This window comes from Amblyomma americanum, chromosome 3, assembly GCF_052857255.1.
Source record: "Amblyomma americanum isolate KBUSLIRL-KWMA chromosome 3, ASM5285725v1, whole genome shotgun sequence".
NCBI lineage: Eukaryota > Metazoa > Arthropoda > Arachnida > Ixodida > Ixodidae > Amblyomma > Amblyomma americanum.
Window position 1 is genome coordinate 99,896,162 of NC_135499.1, and position 24,152 is coordinate 99,920,313.

At 42.9% G+C, this 24,152-nt stretch overlaps 1 protein-coding gene across 1 annotated transcript; it reads left to right on the forward strand.

Annotated features, from left to right (window-relative positions):
• Positions 1 to 698: 698 nt before the first annotated feature.
• Positions 699 to 23,236, forward strand: LOC144123167 (uncharacterized). The gene is made up of 7 exons (XM_077656048.1): positions 699 to 855; positions 2,741 to 2,987; positions 4,930 to 4,988; positions 14,172 to 14,225; positions 15,002 to 15,025; positions 18,509 to 18,562; positions 21,240 to 23,236. Exons 2-7 carry the CDS (start codon positions 2,810 to 2,812, stop codon positions 22,059 to 22,061), a joined length of 1,191 nt encoding a protein of 396 aa, XP_077512174.1. The 5' UTR covers positions 699 to 855; positions 2,741 to 2,809; the 3' UTR covers positions 22,062 to 23,236.
• Positions 23,237 to 24,152: the final 916 nt, after the last annotated feature.

Sequence of the window (24,152 nt, forward strand, 5' to 3'; positions counted from 1 at the left end):
GCCGTGAGTGTAAGTTTAGTTGTGCCAGCTCTCATGGTGCCAAGGTATGCGCCTACGAACTGGCCACGACCTGGGGACACTGGTGAGTGCCATCGCTTCATAAGGTCCGTGCCTTGCGCAGGCGTGTGGGCTCGTGGGGACGGACTCTTGGCTGCGGACTCGTGTGGTCTCACGATGCGGAACTCTCGTGTGTTCAGACTCGTCTGTCTGTGCACGTCGCTTTGAACGTCTTGTATTTGTACATAGTCAAATATCAATTCTTTGTTCCCTCTCATCTCGGAAAAAAGACCTTGGAGTGTTCCTTCGACGCATACCCTAGGTGCCGGCTTCAAGCCAGCTAGTCATGTCAGCACGAGTATTTTTTAAAATTTTCTTCTGAGTCCAGGTTTCGACTTGTCGGAGCAAGACGAAAAAGCACAAGGCACTTTTGTTGATTGCTATAGACTTTATGCGGCCAGGATAATGTCTGGTTGGATCGGTCAATATGTGTACACTATTGGCGTGAGGTGTCTTCTGAAAAGAGGCGGGTATTGGCGCGAAAAAAACGCGGTGGTCGCCCCTTTTGTCTCCTCCTGACGCCGTTGCAGCAAGTTGAAAAGGCGCGGCAACAGACGTTGCTGCCTTTTCACGACGGAATGCGAGCGCAAGTGCTCTTTCACTCGCTTTCACGGCTCGGGAGCTTTACAATTTGGCGAGTCGCTAAAGCCGCCAGCAGGTTTCACACTATGTATGCGAGCCACGAAGTCGCCGAGCGAGGCAGTGATTTTCTGGTGGAAGTACTGCTCAACCCTACCGTACTTCCACAGCAGCGGCGGTCATTGGGTACCTTTTTTTGATCGGAGGGAGTTCGTTGAAGTGAGTACTGGAAAAATTCATCTCTAGTGTGGACGAAATAGAATGCCACGAAAAATACTGAAGACCTGTAATGCAACGCGGTGACTGACCGTTTTGTCGAAAGCTTAAAATCATTACATGAGGTAAACAGCACCTGACGAGAGTTTTAAGTTAGTTTTGTTTGATTTATGAGGGTTTAACGTCTTAGAGCGAGACATGCTATGAGGGAGGCTGTAGTGGAGGGCTCCAGATAATTCTCACCGCCTGGGGTCTCTAACGTGCGCTGGCATCTCACAGTACACGCGCCTCTAAAATTTTACCTTAATCGAAATGCGACTGCCGCGGCCGGGATCAAAACCGCGTCTTTCCGGTCATGAGGCGAGCACCATAGCCACTGAAAGTTTTAAGTTAGCATCGCGGGCGAAGCTTTTAGGAGAAAAATCCACTTCGTCATACTTTTTTATTTGACGCCATACGTTTAGAATACCAAGTATGGATCACACGCGCGAATATGCGCGAAAAGAACACGTGAGGTTGTCCGTGATATCATCGCTGATACGAAATCAGGTTACCACTTCCCTAGAACCAAATAAATGGATGATTCAGCATCTTTAGGCCAGCAGCAAAGTCAGCAATAAAATTCCAATAAAGAAGGGCGTCCGACAAGGAGATACGATCTCGCCAATGGTATTCACGGCCTGTTTACAGAATGTATTCCGAGGCCTGAATAGGGAACATTTGGGGACAATAGTTAATACAGAATACCGATATAATCTACGAAGCGCTGATGACATTGCCTTGGTGAGTCACTCAAAAGGTCAACAGCAAAGCATGATCAATGATTTAGACAGGCAGAGCAGAACTGTCGGTCTAAAAATTAGCATGCAGAAAACCAAATTATTGTTAAAGAGTCTAGCAAAGGAACAGCAGTTCAAAATTGGCAGCCAGGTGCTTGAAGTGGTAAAGGAATACGTCTGCTTAGGTCAGGTAGTGACAGCTGGTCCGGATCATGAAAGGGAAATAAAAGGATAAGAATGGGGCGCAGCGCATATGACAGGTTCTGTTCTTTCAGATTATGAATGGAAGTCTACCAATATGCCTCAAGAGAAAAGTGTAAAACAGCTGTATCTTAGTGGTACTTACTACGGGACAGAAACGTGAAGGCTAACGAACACAACGCAGCGAGCCATGGAAAGAAAAATGATACGTGTAACGTTAAGAGACCGGAAGCGGGCAGAGTGGATGAGAAAAGGAACGCGTGTTATGTCAGCCTAGTCGAAATCAAGAGAAAGAAATGGGCTTGGGCAGGGCATGTACTGAGAATGAAAGATAACCGCTGGTCCTTAAGGGTAACGGAGTGGATTCCAAGAGAAGGCAAGCGTAGCAGGGGGCGGCAGAAGGTTAGGTGAGCGGATGAGATTAAGAAGTTTGTAGGCACAGGGTGGACGCAGCTGGAAAAGGACAGGGTTAATTGGAGAAACATGGGAGAGGCCTGTGCCCTGCAGTGGTGTAGTCAGGCTGATGATGAAATGATGATGATGAGTGAATGCGCGCCTTTTATATATTAACTCTTCCGAACTAGATGTCGCGGCGCTTACGCTACGTATATCCTTGCCTAGCAGGGCTAGACCATCAATTTTTTCCTGTTCGGCGGCGTTACGTTAGAGCAGGATTAAAGACAGAAAAAAAGCTAAAGCAAAAATTAAGGTTTCTTGCTTATGGTCTATTCATGATAGTGTAATGCTGCGGCCGTCTTTTGGTAGTCTGGAAAAGGCAAAAAACATGATCACAAAACAGCACTTTTGTGCTAAGCGCAAGTAATTCAGTTTCCACTTAGCCGTACGGTAGCCGATCTCAAAAGCCTTAACTGCGATAGCGCGCATCCCTTCTTATTCGTACCTTGCAGGGGCTATAGCCAGCGCACACGACAAAGTGAAACCAGTCCGTGGCGAGTCTCGGAACCGAGGCGCCTATAATGTGGCTCAAGTTGCTTCGTGTCCTCATGGTCGCCGTACTTCCGTCGAGAGTCCTCCTTGCATCCCCCAGCACCGCTGGGTCAAAGGCTGAGTTCGACTTGCCGGCCGAGTACATGAAGATACTCCGACAGCGACCAAAGTACGCCGTCTACGCCCTCATCAATAACGTCGCCTGCGGTAAGCCGTGATTCATAATTGCTTTCTCTCATTTCGACAGCTTGCTTAACGTTGGCAAGTTAGGTACGAAACTAAAGCTGTTTTGGCAGCCAACAGAGCCCATCGAAGGAGTAATTCAACGCCATTATAAACAAGACGTATCTTGTGGCCGAGCTTCGGGGGAATTTTTTTTTTAAACCGAAGGTATGCTAGTAAGCATGGTTGGCAAGCAGGGCGTGATTTTTATTCCTACGAGTAACGTTGCGCGTTTTGGGGCATACCATGCGGTGTGCCAATAAAAAATATACTGGCTAAAGAACTGCAAAAAAAGTCTGTTTATTGCAAAAGCTGCTGGTCAGTAGTTATCGTAGGCTTTGCGCAAACTGCATAATGTACGAGGTGTAAATAATGAATCAAACCCTGTAGAAAGTAATACGGAGAGATGTACGAATAATGCAAGCTACGTAAAATGTAATGCGAAGACATGTCATAAAATAATACGCACTCCGTAGAAGAAATACGGAGAAATGTTTTGAAAGCAGCTGTCCCTTAATTCTAATTTTTGTTTTGCGTGGCTTTGGGAAAGGAGCATGATGCACTAAGATCCAAGCATACAAACAATTACAGCATACAAACGCAGTAGCAACATCATCAGCCGCGGAATGCCTAATTCCTTCGTCCATAATTAAATAAATTATAGTATGTTATTCATACGTGGCTGTTCTCATTTAACCTATTTCTGGGACTGTCATGCTGGGGCCAAAGGCACTTCCTCGTTGATCCTAGGTATCTCATTTAATTTTGCCTGCTGTGATAGCTCAAGTGATGAATGCAGTTTTGTATGTTATGCTCCTGATAACTTATTATCAGCACCATACTAGTTCTGCCTTTTCTGTCCAATGTGTAAATGTTCACATGGATACACTGGGTCCAATTCCTAAGACAGGTTATGATCGCTAGAATTGGCAGAATGACCCAAATAAATTTCCAATTTTAACGTCGGCTAGAAAATATGGCGGCGCCTATATTCTCGCGCTTTGAAGCGTCGACCTGGTTCATATAGCAAATACACTGCTTGCATCAACATTGCTAAGAGCTGAACGCTTCGTATGCAATATAAGAAAAACAATGTAGCCCAAACACGGCCGCATTGTATGTCTTCCGCCTTACGGTACATTTAACTCCTTACGGATGACTCGGTCATTAAACTACGAAGCTTTCTTAGATGCAAAACGCCTGGCGATAGTCGTCATAGCCATTTCTCTCTCCAGGACGGTATCCCTCCATTTTATCCCCTTCTTCTATTCTACCTCTTGCATTCTTCTCTTTTCTCTTGGCCGCTTGGATCGACTTAGATCGGCTTGGACTGGCTTGGAGCGGCCCTTGCTAATACTGGTTTCAGTCACAAGATGGCTCTGGGTGGGCTCCCATTCATGTCTCTCGCCGCGCGAAAACACGCTTTGGCATGTTTTTGTTGCTGTGACAACTACGGTATAAAATAAGGTTAGCGTAATGAAGACACTATACTAACCTTTCTCATGTAGACGAGATTGGTTAATACGTTTTTCTGGAAGGTGGAGTAGCCTGTTCCTTTTATTCAGATGTGCAGAAGGGAGAAATTGAAAACGATTCATTATCTTTGGCTGTGGCCGGCTACAAGTGGCAGGCTCCTAAACCTTGTCAGAACACCACTATGGGTGCTTAGCACGGACCAAATGCGCGTTGGAGCGAAATTAACAGACTGGTTATTTTAGAAGAATGACGCAGAGCCTCCTGAAACAATGAGATACTATAATTGGCATATGTTTTTAACCTTCCAGTCAGGATAATTTTATACATATGTGCTTTTCTAAAAAAAATCTGTATGTGGCTTGTTTTATTAATTATGGTTTTGGCTGTTTTTTCAGCGTAGCGAACTACACGCCTTGCACATGCATTTTTGTTGTCCTTATATTCACCGTAGGCAGGTGTGGCATGACTCCTTCGCTCCTGGAGAAATCAAGAGTGTGCATACCAAAAAGTGTAAGTACACAACCTATGAATTTCGCCAGGTTTCTGGCCTTTTTTATGATAACACTTTGCATACCATTAGTGACATTCCCTGTCAAAAGTGGCACTCGTTGCTCAAGGTCTCTTAGCACCTTATGGCAGGCGCATAGTATCTCAAATCACAACACCAACTGGTTGCTTGTGCTCTGTCTACAGTTGCGCTGTATGGTAGTGCTGTATTGCTCTACTACTCCTACTACTTTGGGGTGACCAAGCTACCACAGTTCTTGAGGCAACAAAGCAATAGGGGTATTACTGGGATCATAATAATTTTGGTTTAAAAGAATCTCATGGTTTCTGGTTTCTGTCTGACAGATCTTCTTGCATTCTCCCATCATCTTTTTTGGCTTTTCAAGGCGCGAGTACAATTTGTTTTACATACATGTAGCTATCCTAGCTGATCACACAACTTTACTAAACCTTAACTTTAACTTAAAACACAGCTTTAACTAAATAACAGCGAAATGGTGATCTATGTCCGCCGCAGACTCTAGGCAATTTTTGTTGAATTCCATTATGTGAGGTTTTGAGAGGAAAAGAAAAACAGATGACTATGAGAAATTAAATCAAATATTCTTAAGCGCTTGTGTTATAGCGGAGAAATTGGTCGTACAAAACTTAGTGCAGGAGCAGTAATAATATTTGAGGCTAAAAATATTCAGATGCGACGCGTGTCCTTGTAATAAGACTCATCAGGAATGAAACTTTCCTCCGGCGAGACGTCAACTTGGGCTTTGGCATATAAAGCGCAAAGTTTGACTTTCATGATGGCAGAATACGTCGGAATAGCAGTCGTGAAGCAAGTCAAGCAAGAAGCTGTCCACATGTCCATCGCAATAGGAAGAAAACAGAACTCTTTCCAACCTAGCTTACTCCTAAGAAGAAAAAAATCTGGTCGAAATTACCTGTTCTCGTAGGGCCGTCTGCAACATGTAGGTCTTGGTCACTGTCAACCAGAGATGGGCATCCTGACGAAGGCGAGCCCTCGTGAGGGCGTCCTCACCCTCACCTCATGAGGATTTCATTCGGTGAGATGGGGGTGAAGGAGCATGACCGAATGAAAATTTGTTAGGACGAAGGGGAGGGAGGAAAGACATGGTAAGGTGAGGGCGAGCGAGAGCAAGATAAACTGTCTGAGGGCGCAGTTGATGGCTCGAACCGTAGTCCGGGCTAACGTTTTTTGTCTGTGCAGCCCGTTAGGAATTTCGCTTTTATAGCGCCAGTTCCTAGGGTGAAGGTTCCCGAGGAAGACGTAGTTTATGCAGTATGGAGGTATACGAGGCCAACACGTAAGGCATGGAGCCGCACATCTTCTCTGTCGCCGCCACCTACTGCCCAGGTGGCAGTGCTAGGCCGAAAAAGCGCTCTTCTAACTAAAAACTCCTATTTTTAAAAATTGTGCAAAGTTATAATTGAAACACCCTCTATAGTGCTCTAACAAGGAGTCACTGGCCGGGCCGTTCGGGTGACAGGCGGTTCAACGGCAATCGTGGTGAATAATAATAATATTAATAATAATAATATTAATAATAATAATAATAATAATAATTGGTTTTGAGGGGAAGGAAATGGCGCAGTATCTGTCTCATATATCGTTGGACACCTGAACCGCGCCGTAAGGGAATGGTAAAGGAGGGAGTGAAAGAAGAAAGGAAGAGACAGGTTCCGTAGTGGAGGGCTCCGGAATAATTTCGACATCTGGGGTTCTTTAACGTGCACTGACATCGCACAGCACACGGGCGCCTTAGCCGCAGTTAGCATTTTTACTTATTATTTTTATTCAAAAGAACTGTAGAAGAATACTCAGAAACTACACAAACCTTACATAAGTACTTGAATCAACGTCGCCTATAGAGACCAAACAATTGAATATCTTGTACTTACAAATAACATATGCCTAATGAATACAGTAAAAAAAAACATATTTCTGTCCCACCTCAAGAGATATGTGCTTCCTCGATTTAACCTTGAAATCACTATCAGTTTTTAATCATTTTAATTACGATATTTTAAATGATACTCGACGAAGTGACCACTTATACACAGTTTTAAATTTATCATCCTCAATCCAAATCATTCTAACACGACCTCAGCGCCGGAAACACCAACTAGCTGACTGGTCGCTGTTTGCGAAAAATACCGCATTACATAAATAATTTGATGATGGACTGAGCATACATTAAATGAGTGAAAATCTTACCATCTTTAGAATTCTGCAGCGAAGATAGTGATTCCATGAACTTCAGGACAAATAAGAAAAAATCACAAGCTCTGGCGGTACGAGGACGGCAGACTAGCGAAAAAAGGGCAAAACAAAGCATAGAGAATATTTCAAAAATACTCCACAGCGGAGAATTCGTTAATATTTTAAAGGGCCAGGACCAAATTGCGTTCTAATCGCCGAAATGACGAAAAAAAACGCCCAGCAGAAATTATGCATCAAAGATAAACAGTTCACTAACGTCTAAGGAATTGTGGGATGAGGTGCGCAAATTCAGTGACGACCATTCTCCCTGCACCTTTTAACTTCTGTCTGCTCCTGGTACACAAACAGCATTACAAGAACTGGCAAACATATTAGGTGAGAACTTCGCTGCTGTATCGAGTTCTTCCAACTACACAGACACGTTTCAAAAATCCAAACCATGGCTGAAAAACAAAAACTTCCCACGGGAGCAGGCATTAATGGAGTTTATAACAGAAAAATTACAATTCAGGAACTAAGTAGAGTATTATATGTAGGCAAGTAGACACTACACCATGCTCGCACATCTCTCTGAGGCCGCCGTTGAGGCACTCTTAAAATTCTTCAACAAAACCTGGCTTCTAGGGGAGATACCTGAGGGAAGGTAGAAAGCTATCATGGTACCTTTCTTGAAACCTGGAAAACCATCATCAAGTCCTGGCTGTTATAGACCAGTTGCACTTACTAGCTTTCCAGCAAAATCATATGAAAGTTTAGAGAACAGGTTGCTGATTGGGAGATGTTCCGGGAACTATCAGCATTGCCCTGTTCATCAATTACAAAACTAGGTATAGAAGAATTTCAATCCCTGATCACACTGCATATAATAGACGCTGCGCAGAAATCCCTCCCATAGACATCAGGTAAACCAGGAAACAAACGAAGACCACAGTAGAGTGCGCAGTGCAAGAAAGCTCGTCAGGACTAAAATAATGCATGGGCAATATTCTACCGTTATCCTACAGTTCACAACTTGATAAACTTTAAGCGAGCTAAAACAAATGGCAGGCGTACTCGCCGTATATCTAAACGGGAAAGTTGGCACTCGTTTCTCTCGTCTGTAAATTCCTACACAGATACACATAAAATGTACAGTAGACTAAAAGCACTTAAAGCGCATAGTTCACATCTAAAGTTCACTTCTAATGCCTCTTGTTATCACTGCTGGTGATACATTGGAGCACAAAGCAGATGCATTAGGCAAACACTTCGAATACACTTTTAGCTCAGCACATTATACAGATTCCTTCTTGAGATACAAACTATCCAAGGAGCGCAAGCCTGTTCACAATAATAAAAGGCCATCAGTAGGATGATACAATAACCCATTTACTTTACAAGAGTTGAAAGTTGCCTTAGGTACTTGTGGGAACTCAACAGCAACAGGCCCTGACAGGGTTACTTATGGAATGCTAGCGCACTTCCATGAAGAAACCCTTGAAACTATCCTTTGTTTGTTTAATAAGATATGGTATGCTGAACTTCTTCCAAAAACCTAGAAAGAGGCGATAATTATCCCGGTATTAAAGCAGGGCACTGAAGCCACACTTGCGGCCAGTTATCGGCCAAATGCCCTAACCAGCTGCTTATGTAAGCTCTTTGAAAAAATGGTAAATCGTCGCCTTGTGCATTTTCTTGAAATCAACGATCTTCCTGACCAGCACCAACTGGATTTAGAGCTAACCGGTCAACCACTGACCAGCTCGTTGCCTTCGAATCTTAAGTAAGGGACGCCTTCGTGCATAAACAGCACTGTTTATCGGTTTTCTTTGTTTAGAGAAAGTTTACGATACCACACGGCGCTATGGTATCATCCGGGACTTGTTCGTCTTTGGTATCTCGGGAAATACGCTGTCCACCATTCAAAGTTATCTTTCTGAACGAACATTTAAGGTACGTGTAGGGAACTCGTTATCCAAGCAGTTTATACAAGAGAACGTGGCTCTCAAGGCGGCGTTATTAGCTGCACTGTTTTATAGTGAAAATGAATTCATTAAATAGCGTCCTGCCTAGATGTATATCCTACTCCGTTTATGTAAACGATGTACAATTAAGTTACAAGTCATATAATTTGGCCATCTGTGAGCGGCAGATTCAAATAGGAGTAAACAAAGTAGCAAAGTGGGCAGACCAAAACGGATTTAAACTCAATTTATCAAAGACTGTAAGCGTAGTCTTCACAAAAAAGCGTGGTATTAGACCTAAACCGGACATCACACTTAACGGGCACAGTATTGCTGTCCAAAAAGAGCAAAAATTTCTTGGCGTCATAGTCGACTAAAAGCTTACATTCATCAAACACATTAGGCACCTTAAACTTAAATGCATAAAATCAATTAACCCTTTAAAAATCATTTCCCACCAGTCTTGGGATCAAATCAAGACTGCCTGCTGAGTCTTCTAAATAGTGTACTTCTATCACGTATAGACTACGGCTCAGTAGTGTACGAGTCAGCACGAAAAAGCTCGTTAAAAATGCTTGACGCTGTGTACCACCGTGGCCTGCGGTTGGCTACTGGTGCTTTCCGTACAAGCCCAATTGCAAGTTTGTACGTTGAGGCGGACCGATGGTCACTTGAACGACGACAGAAATACACAAGTATGACGTACGCTACAAAGGAATTATCTCATGCTGACCATCCATGCAATGCGCTTTTGCGAAACCCAACCAGTAAACTGCTCTTTTCAAACCGACCGTCTGAAACCCCACCTTTACCCATCAGAGTCGCCACACTTGTCCAAGACATGGACATACCTTGTCTCACACATTCTGGTAACTTTTTCCAAAGACATAATTGCTCCCTGGCAAGTGTATCGAATTGACTGCGACACATCTTTTCGATAGGTTGGTAAGAATGGGCCACCAATTCGCATAAAACAGCATTTCCTGTGCCTACAAGCAAAATATCAGTGCACAGAGTTCTACACTGATGCCTCAAAGACATCCTCAGTTTCATGTGCAGTGCAAAGTTTCAATTTTCTGAAATAAAAACAATGAATAGACACACAAGCATATTTACTGCGGAATGCTATGGTATTCTGTTGGCTGTTAGATTCACCCTGGAAAAGAAAGTCCCAACCTCTCTTATATACTCAGATTCCTTAAGTCTGATTATGACCCTGTCTTCTGGGAAACCCTGTAAAACCGGTCTAATGAATTCCCTCTTGAAATGCTTTATGTCTGCACACACATTGAACCTTAGAATTACAGTATGCTGGGTACCAGGTCACTGCGGAATAGACGGAAATGAAAAGGCTGATAGGCTTGCAGCATCAGGTGCCGGACTGAGTAGGATCCATATAAAACAACTTACATACCAGGACCTCAGGCTATATATTAGGACTGCACTTCGCAAAGAGTGGCAGCAGGATTGGGATCAACAAACAGACAACAAACTGCACAGAATAAAACCACGGATTGGGAGGTATGCCACAGAAAAACAATATAGATTCAAAGAAGTCGCTCTCTGCAGAGTGAGGATAGGACATACACACATCACACACTCGCATCTTTTACAGGATACTCAGGCACCATTATGCGCGAGTTGTGGAGTCCACATCTCAGTTGTCCACACATTAATCAAATGCCCCAGACAGGATATGCAAAGACGACGGCACTTTCATGAACTTTACACATTTAACATACCAATGCACCCTTCATAATTTTTAGTTTATCTCCGCATGTTCTCATTGGATAGAGTTTTTAAATTTTTAACTGACGTAGGTTTTTTAAAAGGGATTTCATATCCTAAGTAACCTGAGCACCTCCTCATTGCTGAGGAGAGTGCTGAGCTCACCCATAGCTGCCAGACGCCTCGCTCCTCTTGCTCAAGCAAGAACTGGGGTTGAAGCTACCTGGCTTCGGCGTTCATATATAACTCCTGTTAGAACAATTTTAGGCATTATATATCATTTTAAGCCATTCCATCCAATTTTAGGCACCCTGTTTGGACTCTATAATCATGCATATACTCACTACTCTTAGGCCCTATACACCTGGTTTTAATGCTATCATCTGTACACATTTTAGCCCGTGTCGACCAAGAACCTCGTGTTTGGTGCTCTTTGGCCTTAGTTGCCCTTGCGCCATAAAAACCTAGCATCATCGTCAAAATCATATGAAAGTGTCATGACCATCCGACTAACCTGTGTTCTAGAAACTAGTCAGTTTCTCGACATACACCAGTGCGCTTTCAGGAAGGCATGCTCCACCATAGATCATCTTGTTCGTCTTGAAAACACAGTGCGAGTAGCGATCATACTCAAGCAGCACTGTCTTGCAGTCTTCTTTGACATGGAGGAGGCGTACGACACCACTTGGAGGTTCGGCATTCTCCGCGACCTAGCAGATCTAGGCATACGAGGCAGGATGCAGGACTGCTTGAACGACTTTCTAGGAGACCTTTCATTCCAAGTAGGTGTAGGTACTACCCTATCAGTGAATTTCATCCAGGAGAATAGTGTACTTCAGTGGTGTATTCTATGTACTACACTTTTTACAATAAAAATGAACTCCATAGCAAAAATAATCCCCAAGTCGATTATGTATCCAATGTATGTAGATGACCTGCAAATTGCACGTATGTACTCCAACGTATCAACACGTGAGAGGCAGTTACAGGTGACTGTAAATAAATTGGCCAATTGGGCAGACAGAGATGGATTAAAATTTTCATCACAAATATTAGTGACTGTGCTGTTCTCGCTCAGACGAGGCTTATAGTGCGTCCTCACCTTATACCTGAATGAATTTGTGTTACCAGTAAAACAGGCAAACAGGTTCTTCTGCATGACTATTGATTGACCAAAGCTCACATTCATACCTCACATAAACAACTTAAAGAAGAAAACATCTCGAACGTTCAACCTACTCAACGTGCTTTGAAGGAATCGCTGGTGTTCCGATAGAACTTGCGTTTAACAGATTTATCACTCTCTAGTGCGCACCTATTTAGATTACGGATCCGTAGTTTATTGTTCAGCCAGCTCGTCATATTTGAAACGACTGGCCCAAGTTCACAACTTAGGTCTTCGCCCTTCAACCGATGTAAACAGAGCATCTTCCATAAATAGGCTTTATTTGAAAACAAATGAACCATTCCTAGCAGAAAGAAGTAGAATGCTCACATGTGCATATGAACTGCAAATAAGATCTCTACGGAAACATATTTGATTTTTGATTGTTGCAAATTTCACCCCCAGAACACTGTTCAACAATAAACCGCAATCAGACATTTGCTTCTCCGTTTCGAAGATAGTTGCCATAACTTGGAAGTACTGGACAGCTTTCCTGGTGTCGCCTCAAGACACGACCCACTGTCCCCATGGTACAGCCTTCCCACTGTTTGTGACTTGGCGTTAACACGCTTAAAAAAAACAGCAAACGAGTACATATTATTGGAATACTGAGCACTGCAAGAAAAATGTGTAACTACACAGAATTTTACACTGATGGCTAAAAAATGCAGAATATGTAGGAAGCGGTATTGTACAAGAGAACTTGCACAAAGGGACACTTGCAAAATTAGGAACTTGGAAAAACTGTGCATCCATTTGCACTGCCGAATGTTATGCACTGTCTGCAGCTGTAGGCAGAACAATGAATAACAGCATCCAGAACAGCATATTCTACACGGATTCATTGAGCGTGCTCACTGCATTACATTCAAGATATGTAGTTGATGTCTTAGTAGGAAACACATCACACAACACAGAAAAAGTCAGAACACCGGGACATATAATGAAACTCGACTGGGTGCCATGCTGGAATATATGGTAATGAAAGAGCCGACAAATGTGCTGCACAAGCTCGCAGTCATGAAATCAAGAAAGTCAACATACTACATGGAGACTGCGTAAAATTAATACACAGTAATTTCAAGACTAAATGACAGGAAACCTACGACAATTAAGTAAATTACAAACTGCATTTTGTAAAGTCTGTACTGGGTGAAAAGAAAACCTGTAGCCACCAGGAACGTTTCATAGTAATTTTATGCCGCCTCCGTATTGGACATGCACACCTTCTTACTAAAAACACTTCTTACTAAAAAAGAAGACAAACCTATTTATGAAAAATGCGGAGGTGAAATTACAGTACACCATGTCCTATTTTCATGCACAGTACTTGAATCACTGAGGAAAAAGTATTTTTCTCTACGCTACAAAAAACATATTCCTCTTCACCCAGCACTTATTTGAGGTGACGATGCACTTATTGATATCCTTAGTGCTTTTAGCCTTTTAACGGAAGCATGTATCCTTGAAAAACTTTGAATTATGGCGCTCGGCCTTGCTACATATGGTGATACACCTCAGACACCTTCTTGTTCCTGAGAAGAAGGCTGAGGTCTTATCATCTGCCTGGTTGGAACCTCGAGATCCTTGCCCAGACAAGGATGACCGCTGAGTATACCTCACTCTCTTTAAAAGTTTTGCCTTTAGCCGTTTCTAAATTTTTGTCGTTTATAATCGCTTGATTGTAAAAAATATTTTATTAGGCCTTTACAGCACTTTTGTTTTACTTTTTTTTAATAAAATCCTGCACAAAACAATTTTCTTTACCTTGTGTTTGGCACATGATAGCCTTATAAGCTTATGCGCCACTAAACCCAAACCAGACCAACACAACAACAAAACAAAAAAAATTTCCTGTATGCTGTCGTTCTTAAAACAAGCAAATTTTAAAAACCAGTTTAAGTATTTGAACAACATCGTAGCTGCCGCCCACCAGGCACACATACTAAACCTTGCGTTTGGCGCATGATGGCCTTCATTTCTTGTCCCATTAAGCGCAGCATAATAGAGAAAACAGACGTCTTTTCCTAGAATTACTGCTTCGGAACAACACCTGTGGTGTGTAGTGTTGCACATTGTAGTAGGCATTGCCAATATGATTCATTCAACTGCAGGTAAACCTGAGGAAGATAATCTGCATGAAAGAGGAACAGTACTTACTGGAATACGTAAGTAGCCGGCATTTTGCATGAATTAAATTTGTCTAACTGCTCGCAGTAATTTAAGGCAGACAAGCCGCGCCGAATTAAATCACTCCACACCAGCGTCGCCATGGTGTTTAACTCGCATTTTGAGCGTGCCCAACGTTTTCTGCGTCCTCTGTTTACTTTATGCTTTGATTTGTTAATGGGCAGCCCTGTTTTTTGTTGTTCTCTTGTCACCTTTCAGTGCAAAAGGAAGCGAAGAAGCGACTGTCGAAGTCACTTTGGTTACCTTGCTCGTTTCCAACACTAAATTCGTCCTCCAATCCGCGCTCCACGTTCATGAGCTCGATCAACGTCTGCAATTTTTGTACAGCTAATGCAAACTTACGAATTCCCGATGGAGCGACAGCAGTCGCGTCACATTTGTGGCTTTCTTCCAGTGCATTTTGACAGGTGAAAATTCTAATTCTAGGAAGAGGAAAGGAAGGAAAGTTAACCGTAAGAATCACCGTTTTGCTACACTGCACGGAAGGAAAAGGGCGAGGGGATAAAGAAGGAGAAAAGAAAGTAGGAGGAAATTAAATAACTAACTGCACCCTCGAGCACCCTAGACGGGCGGCAACAATATCAAATCTGTGTGATGCATGTCATGAAATATATGGTCGTGGGGCTGTTTTTGAGCCATTTAGTAGCTTCACACAACCAGTAAAAATTGTGGAATTCTTTCTGCGCCTGAATAAAATTTAAGTTAAATACTGCTAGAAGATGTAATGCGTATTTTTTTATCTTTGTTCTCGCAGGGCGACAACGCAATGGGAGTTTTGGTAAGGCACACAATTGGCCTCTTGTCGACAATATAGTGGCAACATAAAGCGCTTCGGCACTTGCAGTTTCACAAACAAGTTATTCTGTTTTGTATAATTAACTAACTGCTACATGCAAAGGGCATTTAATGTTGATGTCTATGAGACAAACGAACGGATATGTTTTAATGATGACCGCTAGAGTGAGTACAGCCGCTGTCACGTATGAAAGCTGAAAAAAAGTTCAAACTGAAAAAATTAAATACTGAGCGAAATATTCCAAAACTTCTGTTTATTACTAAATATGCTGAATTTCATGATTCGGAACGTGGCAACTGATACCTTTTGCGCATATACCTTTAAGGCTTTGCAAACGCTCAGGATTTTACTCAATTATTATTTTTTTTTTTTACTGTGGAATGTCCGCAATCATCTCGCCTCGCGGAATGGTTGTTTTTAAAACTCGGCAAGTGCTCATTTGCTTTTTGTTAGCAAGGAAAACGGGAGTGAAGATGCAGTTTGCTTTCGCTGCCGAATTCTGCTTCGCAATAAGCAGTGCTTTGTTTAAGCATTACGCGCCTAACCTGTCTTTTCAGCTCTCATCAAATTTTAAATTTCGCGGTTTAACGTCGCGAAGCGACACATGGGCTATGAAGGGCGCCGTAGTGGAGTGCTCCGGATTAATTTCGACCTCCTGGAGTTCATAAACGAGTGCTGACTTCGCATGGCATGCGGTCGTATTGATGCGTTATCATTAGAGGCCCCAGTTCGAGAGGAAAATTGTCCGTCGACGGTGTTCTGTGAAGCGATGGTTGGCAGGTGGCAGAGTTAAAATAGGAAAATCCCGCTCTCCACTTTCGGAGGACAGAAGCAGAGGGAGGGAAGACGAAAAGAGGTTGCGGAAAGACAACACATGCAGCGTTCCAGCGCCGAGGGCGTCCAGGTCACCGGTAAGCGCGCAAATATAAGAAATAGCGCTGACACTCAGAAGGATGTTTATCTGGCTAATTTTTGTGGTCCGTCGCTTAAACCACATACAGTTGAAATTATGAAGCGGGGACTACTCAAGTAATACCTGCGGCATCTTCAAACAATTTAATGCAATTTTAACTCCATGTGGGACGGACAATGGTGGCACAGTGGATTTGGCGTTTGGCTGCTGATCCCAAATTCGCGGGTTATATCCTGGCAGCAGAGGCCCTATTTATAGCAGGACGCGGTAGAAATGTGTTAATATTAGGCGCATTCTCCTTGGACAATTCTTTTGTATGTGACTCCCGACACCAAATTTATTTTATGCGCCACAGCTTACAGCTGCTCAGTTACGACGCGTTTCACGTGACTGCAACTATTAGTGGAACTCATAAAAAAAGGATGAATTACGGACGCCTATTTGAACGTTTTCTTCCTTCCATTATTTAAATAATTGGTTTTTGGGAAAAGGAAATGGCGCAGTATCTGTCTCATATATCTTTGGACACCTGAACCTCGCGCTAAGGGAAGGGATAAGGGAGTGAAAGAAGAAACGGAAAGAGTTGCCGTAGTGGAGAGCTCCGGAATAATTTCGACCACCTGGGGATCTTTAACGCGCACTGAAATCGCACAGCACACGGGCACCTTAGCGTTTTGCCTCGATAAAAACGCAGCCGCACCGGTCGGGTTCGAACCCGGGAACAAATTCATTTCTAATGCAAATGCAAGGCGTTGGCTCCGCAGGATAAAGGTTTAAGAGAAGTGGGCACTTCTACAGAGACGCATTTATATATTAACGTTTCGACAGCTGTGCGGTCTTCTTCAGGACTGTAGTGGTCTCGCATCAGATGGACGTTTTAAGTTTGTGAGCTGCAGAGGAGGGAGAAAGGAATGTCATATATATATATATATATATTTATATATATATATATATATATATATATATATATATATATATATATATATATATATATATATATATATATATATATATATATATAGTTTAAAACGCTTCATTTAGCCATAGATTTATTTTGAGTCGACGTTTCGGACAGAGCCTGTCCTTTCTCAAGGCAGTCTTGAGAAAGGACAGGCTCTGTCCGAAACGTCAACTCAAAATAAATCTATGGCTAAATGAAGGGTTTCGAACTTTTAATTTTTGCCTCTAGCAACCAAATACGTTTATCTTTATATATATATATATATATATATATATATATATATATATATATATATATATATATATATATATATATATATATATATATATATATATATATATATATATAATGTATGAAGGAAGCCAACAGCCACCGAAACCAAGGCACATAGGGGAATGTTTTATTTTATTTATAGAAATGAATAGTGGGCGAATAATACTACGATTAATCTGTGACGTAAATAAAACTACTTACAAAGCAGCACAAAAAACAATCATGACGCAGGTGGGATCCGAATAAAAACAAATATTCCCCTTTTTACCTTGGTTTCGGTGGCTGTTGGCTTCCTTCATACACTTGTCGAACGAGCCCCTCATTTCCATCACCTTGTCTACTAATAACATAATATATTATATATAGAGGTTTAAGGGAGGCGATAAGTAATTTTAAAAAATAGGGTTTCAAGCGTAAAGAGAAGCTTTTTGCCGCATAGTAATACTAGTGTTCTATAACCTCCAGAAACAGGCGAATCATGTTAACTAAGTTAGTAAAGTGATTAACTAAATTCTAATAGTTAAAATTTTAACAATTAACGATAGGCACCTGGTTGCAATTAGAGTTGGTGATAACCATAATAGTTAGTAATAATCGTTAGTAATAGCCATATCAGTTTTCAGAAATTCAAAACTGCGATTTCTCTCGCCGCTATGCCTCAACTAATTAACTTTAGCTTCATCGTGCCAAAGTACATGCGCTTTTGAGAAGCATCCAGGCAAAACAACCCATCTACTGCACGCAATTAGACGAAATAGCCAAATTTTTTCGAGCCGCAGCGCCGGAGGTAATCGCGTTTTCCAAATTCTAAAAACTGAAATGGCTGTTAGTAACGGCCGGCTACAAATCGTTAGGTTCAATCAGGTGCCTCTTAGTAAGAATGAAATGTCGACTAATAGAATTTGGTTAGTCGCTTTACTAGTTAACACGATTCCCCTATTTTTTTATTATCCGCCAACACTGATATTACTATGCCGAAGAAAGCTACTCTTTTCCACAAAAACCCTATTTTTTTAAATTAGTGCACATCTTCCATGGAACACATCATATATTTCTGTCATTAAGGCGACTGCGAACTCCCAAACTGACCACTTCATAATAAATCGTACAAATTTGTATGTGTGCACTCTGGCAGGAGGAAATCGTTGTTAAAGCAGCCGCATTTTTATTGACCTTGACTGCCTTGTGGGGTATGCGACTTCCACGGTGTCGTGCTCAAAGGACAAGTGATTAGTGCTAGCTCCTCAGCGTCTTGCATTTGTTCATTTATTTCTCTTTGCGTTGCTTTGCACATGTACATTGTGCCGCCTTTTTTCAGCGATGCTATTTGAAGACGCTGCGGACGAAGTCGGAACAGGTCCAGTGCCTCCTGGTAAGAAAGCCGGGAAATCCAAGAAGCGGCCATTTTGTTACTTTTAGAAACGCAGTCTGATATGAAAAGTAAAATGTATGGGGAGTTTGATACGGTACGTCTAATATGTACAGAACCTGCGACAATAGCGCTTGAGCAGCTACGCCATGGCCAACCATCTTGCGATAATTTTGATTAGCAATTGTTTATAATACCACTCTCTTTCGCGGCCGTCAAAGTTATAGTAGTATTTGTATTATCTTCACTTATGTGCATACAATCAGCACTTTTGTTTGAAATGCTTCTGATTACGTGGACGAATAAGAAAGAACTTGGAGGGACGCTGATTACAACTGCGTCCACTTATTGCTCTCTGTAGAAATTAATTTTTTGGCTCTTTCCGGGCATGTTACCGTTTGTCCAGCAGCAAAACCCAATTTAAGGCTGGAAAATTGACTTTCAACTTTTTTTTGCCTCTCGAGGTAAACTCGTGAAGTCCACACCGAAGACTCCGTGATCACCGTTTGAAGTGAACGGGGCCGTAAATATAGCCTCTAGGATTTGCGTTTAAATTTGATGTAGACGCATCCAAAATCAACCGGTGGTGGTGACGCCTTCATTTCGTTTTTGTCTTGTCTATATAGCTCATAAAAACTTCGTTTTCAGTGAAAGTGATGCCTCTTTTGTCGGAATGGCGACGTCTGTCGTTACATTCCAACTTTAGTTTGTCCTCAGTGTCATTTAAAATGTTACCTAGGCAGAACACTGAAACCCAGGGAAAATTACAGCATCTTCACGTCAATAAGTACAGGGACGACATGATGGCTTCACAATTTCGTGTCGGTTAAGCCCATTCTTTACGCGCAAGCTCTGTCCACAGTAATTAGTTCCAGGACGCAACCATTTACGAGTGTAAAAGCTTTCAGCTCGAAGCGTTCTAGTTATCCGCAGTTCGGCATTGCAAAAACGAAGCAAGCGTTTCAAAGTACGAGCCTCAATTGCGTGTGCGATTTCTTGGAGAATGAAGGGCAGTACGCAATTGCGTGCCATCGCCTGCAGCGAGCATGACGTCAGTGAGTCAGTGACACTGTTTCGCATGTGCTTGGTTACAACAACGCCGGACACGCGAAAGCAACAGAAATGTAACAGAAATGCGTGGAGCACGATAGAGAGTGTGTGACTCGAATTTCGCATTATCTGAAGGGACTCCAAAAGCCCCTGCTGCAGTCTGATGCGAAAAAATACTTTATCCGGAAATTCAGTGTTCGTCTGCTTGTTATGAAAGCACTGAAAAAAAGGAAGTTTTTTCGATATCCATAAAAATTGCGACCTACTCCTAATTTGCAAAAACCAGGGAGTGCATTTGGCACTCTCACACGATGCGAAACAGACAGATCTCAGCGCATTATATAAATTTTTCTGCTGGGTGCAGTACTTGCTCTATGCGTTAATAAATTACTGTAAAGTAACAGATTCTTCTCACCACTTGTTCTTCAACTCTGCCTAGCAACATCGAAAACTGGGCGATTAGTGCTGTGGGATATTAAGAAACAGCGGGAAAGAAGACTGCTAGAAAGGGCAGAATAAGCGCTGGCTCTAAATTGAAGCTTTATTGGAAACGGACGCAAACTCGCATGGAAATCAAGAAGTCACATGTGCGCACACGCAACATAGGCTAATTAGAATACGTACGCAATAATATTTATCTACGCATTTACAAGCATATTAATGTTCGCTTGAGGTTAACCGCGCCGATATTTTGTTTGTTTCATCAGGACCAAACTTCTAGACGGGCATTACAGGTTTATCAAGCCGAAAAGAATGGTGATTGGTCAGTTGTTCGGCCCTCTTTACTTCTTGACGAAACTGAAGTAACATATATGAACTATAAGTAACCTCTAGCGTGCCGACATGAACGTGCTTTCTTGAGCTGGATACAAGTTTCTCTGCTCTGTTTTTTCAAGGCGCTAACTTTGCCCCAAACTTTAGTCTGGTTCCGTGCCCACTACAAAGGTGTTATGGCTAAGGCTATTGACGGGGACAAGGAAGACCTCCTAAAAATGCACCTCGTATATACCATCGCTATTATTCTGTTGTCAGCCTCCTTTTCTCGCGCGCTGTGCATTCTCTTGTATATTCCTGACCTTTTTATGTGCTGTGTCTTGTTCCTTTCTGGTGTCGCGTGTGTTTGCACAAGACTTTTATAGTTGTTTTGGCTTCCCATTCATCAGCTAGAGCACATGCCCACGCTCTATGAAAGAGCCTATCGTAATGCTTCTACATATAGCAGAGTGTTGCGTATTGTTTTTTTTTCGGGAGATGCATAACGTAACGCACAAGTCTAATTTCATTTGGAAATTTTAAAGCACTTAATTCACAAACTTTGCGAATGGGTCTCTCTTTTAGGGTCAGAACACACGAAAAAAAGACATTGGTAGAAAAGTTAAAGATATAATACCATCGATAAATCGACTTGCAGTCAGCCAGCACACAACGTTCGGTAGTGTTATTGCTTCCCCTATTACCTGCTTCACTGTAAACCGGTATGGGTAGGCAGGCGATTCTGTTACTAAATGAATGCTTCAACAATCGCTACGAAATAGCCGAACGCCTCGGCCGTTTTGGCAATGCGGCGTTTAGGCATTCGAAAAAAACATATTGGGGGATTTGAGTGTACAATTGTGCTTTCGTTTTTCAGAAGGCCAACGACTGGGATCACAATCCCGGTTTCAACATCGCATCCGCCGCAAGCGCTTCATCACCCTCAACGACGCCTGCATCTTTAGCTCGTAAGCCTCAAATGGTTTCTTCCGGCCTAATACCAGACTCGCCCGACCTTGCTAAGAAGAAACGCCCGGGCCACCTTGATAGACGGATTGCTTCTGAAGACATGGGAGTCGTCGATGACGGCAAAGATGACCACTCTTCCCATGGACTTGACTTCCGAGGTCAATACGCGCATCATACAGATCGCGAAACAATGGAAAGCGACAGTGGTCCGCTAGGAAAGGAGTACAGTGCAGGAACTGAGCGACGCCGTTATGGTCACAAGGAGGATAACTATGGCAGTAGAGGCGCCACAGCGCAGGACCTTGGAAGCAAACGCCAACGCCGCCGCAAGGCTAAACAAGCTTACGGCGAACACGACGCCAATTGGAGGGATGAGAGGCGACGAAATCGGCCGTACCGTCGACATGAGCACTCCGTAAGGGACCACGAAGCGGAACCTGACCACTGGAAACGAGGACCTGAAGGACAATACGACGACATCATAGAGGAGTACGCTACGGACGCTAGGCCGGACAAGTTTGCGGGGCAATACGAAAGACAATCAAGCTCAGCTAGCCGTAACCGCCCGCGCATTTCTGGCAGGCCAGACAGTGGCAGCAGCGAGGAAAACGACTTGGCCATAGAGCGGGTTCCATCCTGGGCCGTCTGGCTTCAAAGAAATGACCGCCGAAGAAAAGCGTACAACCGTCAGAAAGGGTCCGTTGTCGACCATACGCTGCGCAGAGTCTGAAGGTGGATGCTACAGGTGGAAGATGGGGAACAACGTGGACGCGGAGCCTTTTGAGCCTATGGAAACTAACGCTGAATGCACGGCTTAAGACCGACGTTTATGACCAGCTCAGCAACAGCCAAAATTTCGAAGAGAACGTAAAATGCGCACGTAAAATGTCGTGAGGATGGGCGCGGCGGGTTTGCCCTTTTTGACAAGCTCGTCTTGTAGCTAGGCAGCTTCAGAACCTAGAAACTTCATTAGTCAGGACAATCGTAGCGTATTGCGTTTTGCTTGTTGGCAAAATCAAAAGCTTATCTGTTTATCTTATGATACGTAGCTGATAATCGAAGGCATGGAGTGCGCAGTGCATTCTACTTGCAGACAACTTTAGTTGGCATCTAGTCCAAATTATTGCGTAAGGCCAGAATTCTCAGCCAGCGGCCTAGACTATAGCATTCTTGAGCCACTGGTTGTGGCGGTGATTCCTTGTATGCTGAGCAGTCAGTTCAGGTAGGGCTTCTTTGAGGTATAATCATTGCAATCGTAAGAGTAAAATTTTGAGCTTTAGGCAACTCCTGCTTTTATTAACTTTATCGGCGTCGCTATAGATACTACTGGTGCAGTGAAGACGCTTTCATTTCATACCTTGAAGTTGGTTAAAGTAACTGAATTTGTTATGTTGCCATTTCGGCCGCTTGGATCGGACTTCATTGTTCAGCAGAGTTGTGCAGAGATGTATTTGCGACTCAAGTCCGTTTTATGTAGTTGTATTCAACCGGTGGAGTTACGAATAAATGTAGCGCAAATTCGCACAACTGTCCGTTACTGCTGCTACGACTTCACCGATGTGCGGAATCCTATTTTTATGTGCTGTAAACGGTACAGTAGAAAAACGCCCAATCACACAGGCAGTATAGAGATCGTTTGGCGGCACTTTTGCTGAGCGTTCAAGCGTGCTCCTACTCTTTTCAAGAAAGTGTTCTGTTTCTATTGTTACAGTCGGGTGCGCGAAGCCATCAACATACGCTACCGCTGTTGCGTGAAGACTGTTGTGATGAGAAAACTGGTTTCTAAAGAAGTAAAGCCATAATTTTTTCGCTGCAAACTTTCCCTACCGTGTAGGAAACCCTGAAACATGAATCATGCACCAATGCGCCATTGGCAGTTTAATACAATAACTTTTCTGCATATTAATTTAGTTTAAGTTTTGATTTATCTTAGTGTAGGTCTCGAAAGCACGTCACTACTTGGGATACAAAAATGCAGTTGGTCGTGTTTGCCGAGAAAACTGTGGAATGCGGATACATTTTATGTCATCCGAGTGCTTGTGTGCATGGTCATCGGATTTTCAACATGCCGTCCTCGAGGGTGGCTTGCGCTAACGCTTTCTCTACTGGGGCAACAGTCCACTAAGTAGAAACGCACAGGTGTGGCGTTTCGCCCTCCCTGAGAACTGTACACCCCCGTGATCTCCGCACCCACCCGTCAAAGTGATGAATACACGCCGTGTCGCATTGTGTAGGGCCTTCAGAGGCCCAAACGCGTCACGGCGTTCGCAAGCAACTAGGAACTTTGCAGCTAATTTCTTTCCAAGAAGGTGAACGAACAGTTCAATATCAGCCTAGACGCCTACTCATCAACTACAGCAGACTATTCCCACTCATTCTTTCATTCTTACATGAGCAGACAGCCGGACTTATATAAACACCTAGCGAGTTGATGTGTTCTCAAAAATACGGTGGAGTAATCTACCTATACATCGCGTCAGAATAGCTACAGAGCAGTAGTAATAAACCATGTGCACGTCAGGAGAATTTCGTAACGTGTTCCGAAGGCAGGTCATGCTTGCTTCTGCGTTCTATAAAAACAAAATAAATTTTTTATGCATATCCTAAGTGTGATTCTTTCTTGCACGTCTTCTAGCAGAAAATGGATGGAAGAATATCTTTCGGTGGCTATTTGTAACTAAAATTTAGTCTATTTCTTTAACCCCATTCAGAGTACGTTTCTTACGTTAAATGCTTACAAAAGCTCTGCAACAACTGTTACTAAGAGTAGCGGACCGGGAATATTAAACTGAAGTGGATTGAGGCTCTTACTCCTCGCAAT

What these genes read in the sequence shown, in the direction of transcription:
- LOC144123167 (XM_077656048.1), top strand. Translation starts at nt 2,810, where the DNA reads ATGTGGCTCAAGTTGCTTCGTGTCCTCATGGTCGCCGTACTTCCGTCG. An exon ending in AACAGTACTTACTGGAATAC is followed by an intron (nt 14,226 to 15,001) that starts GTAAGTAGCCGG and finishes TTGTTCTCGCAG; the next exon opens with GGCGACAACGCAATGGGAGT. An exon ending in AACAGGTCCAGTGCCTCCTG is followed by an intron (nt 18,563 to 21,239) that starts GTAAGAAAGCCG and finishes TTCGTTTTTCAG; the next exon opens with AAGGCCAACGACTGGGATCA.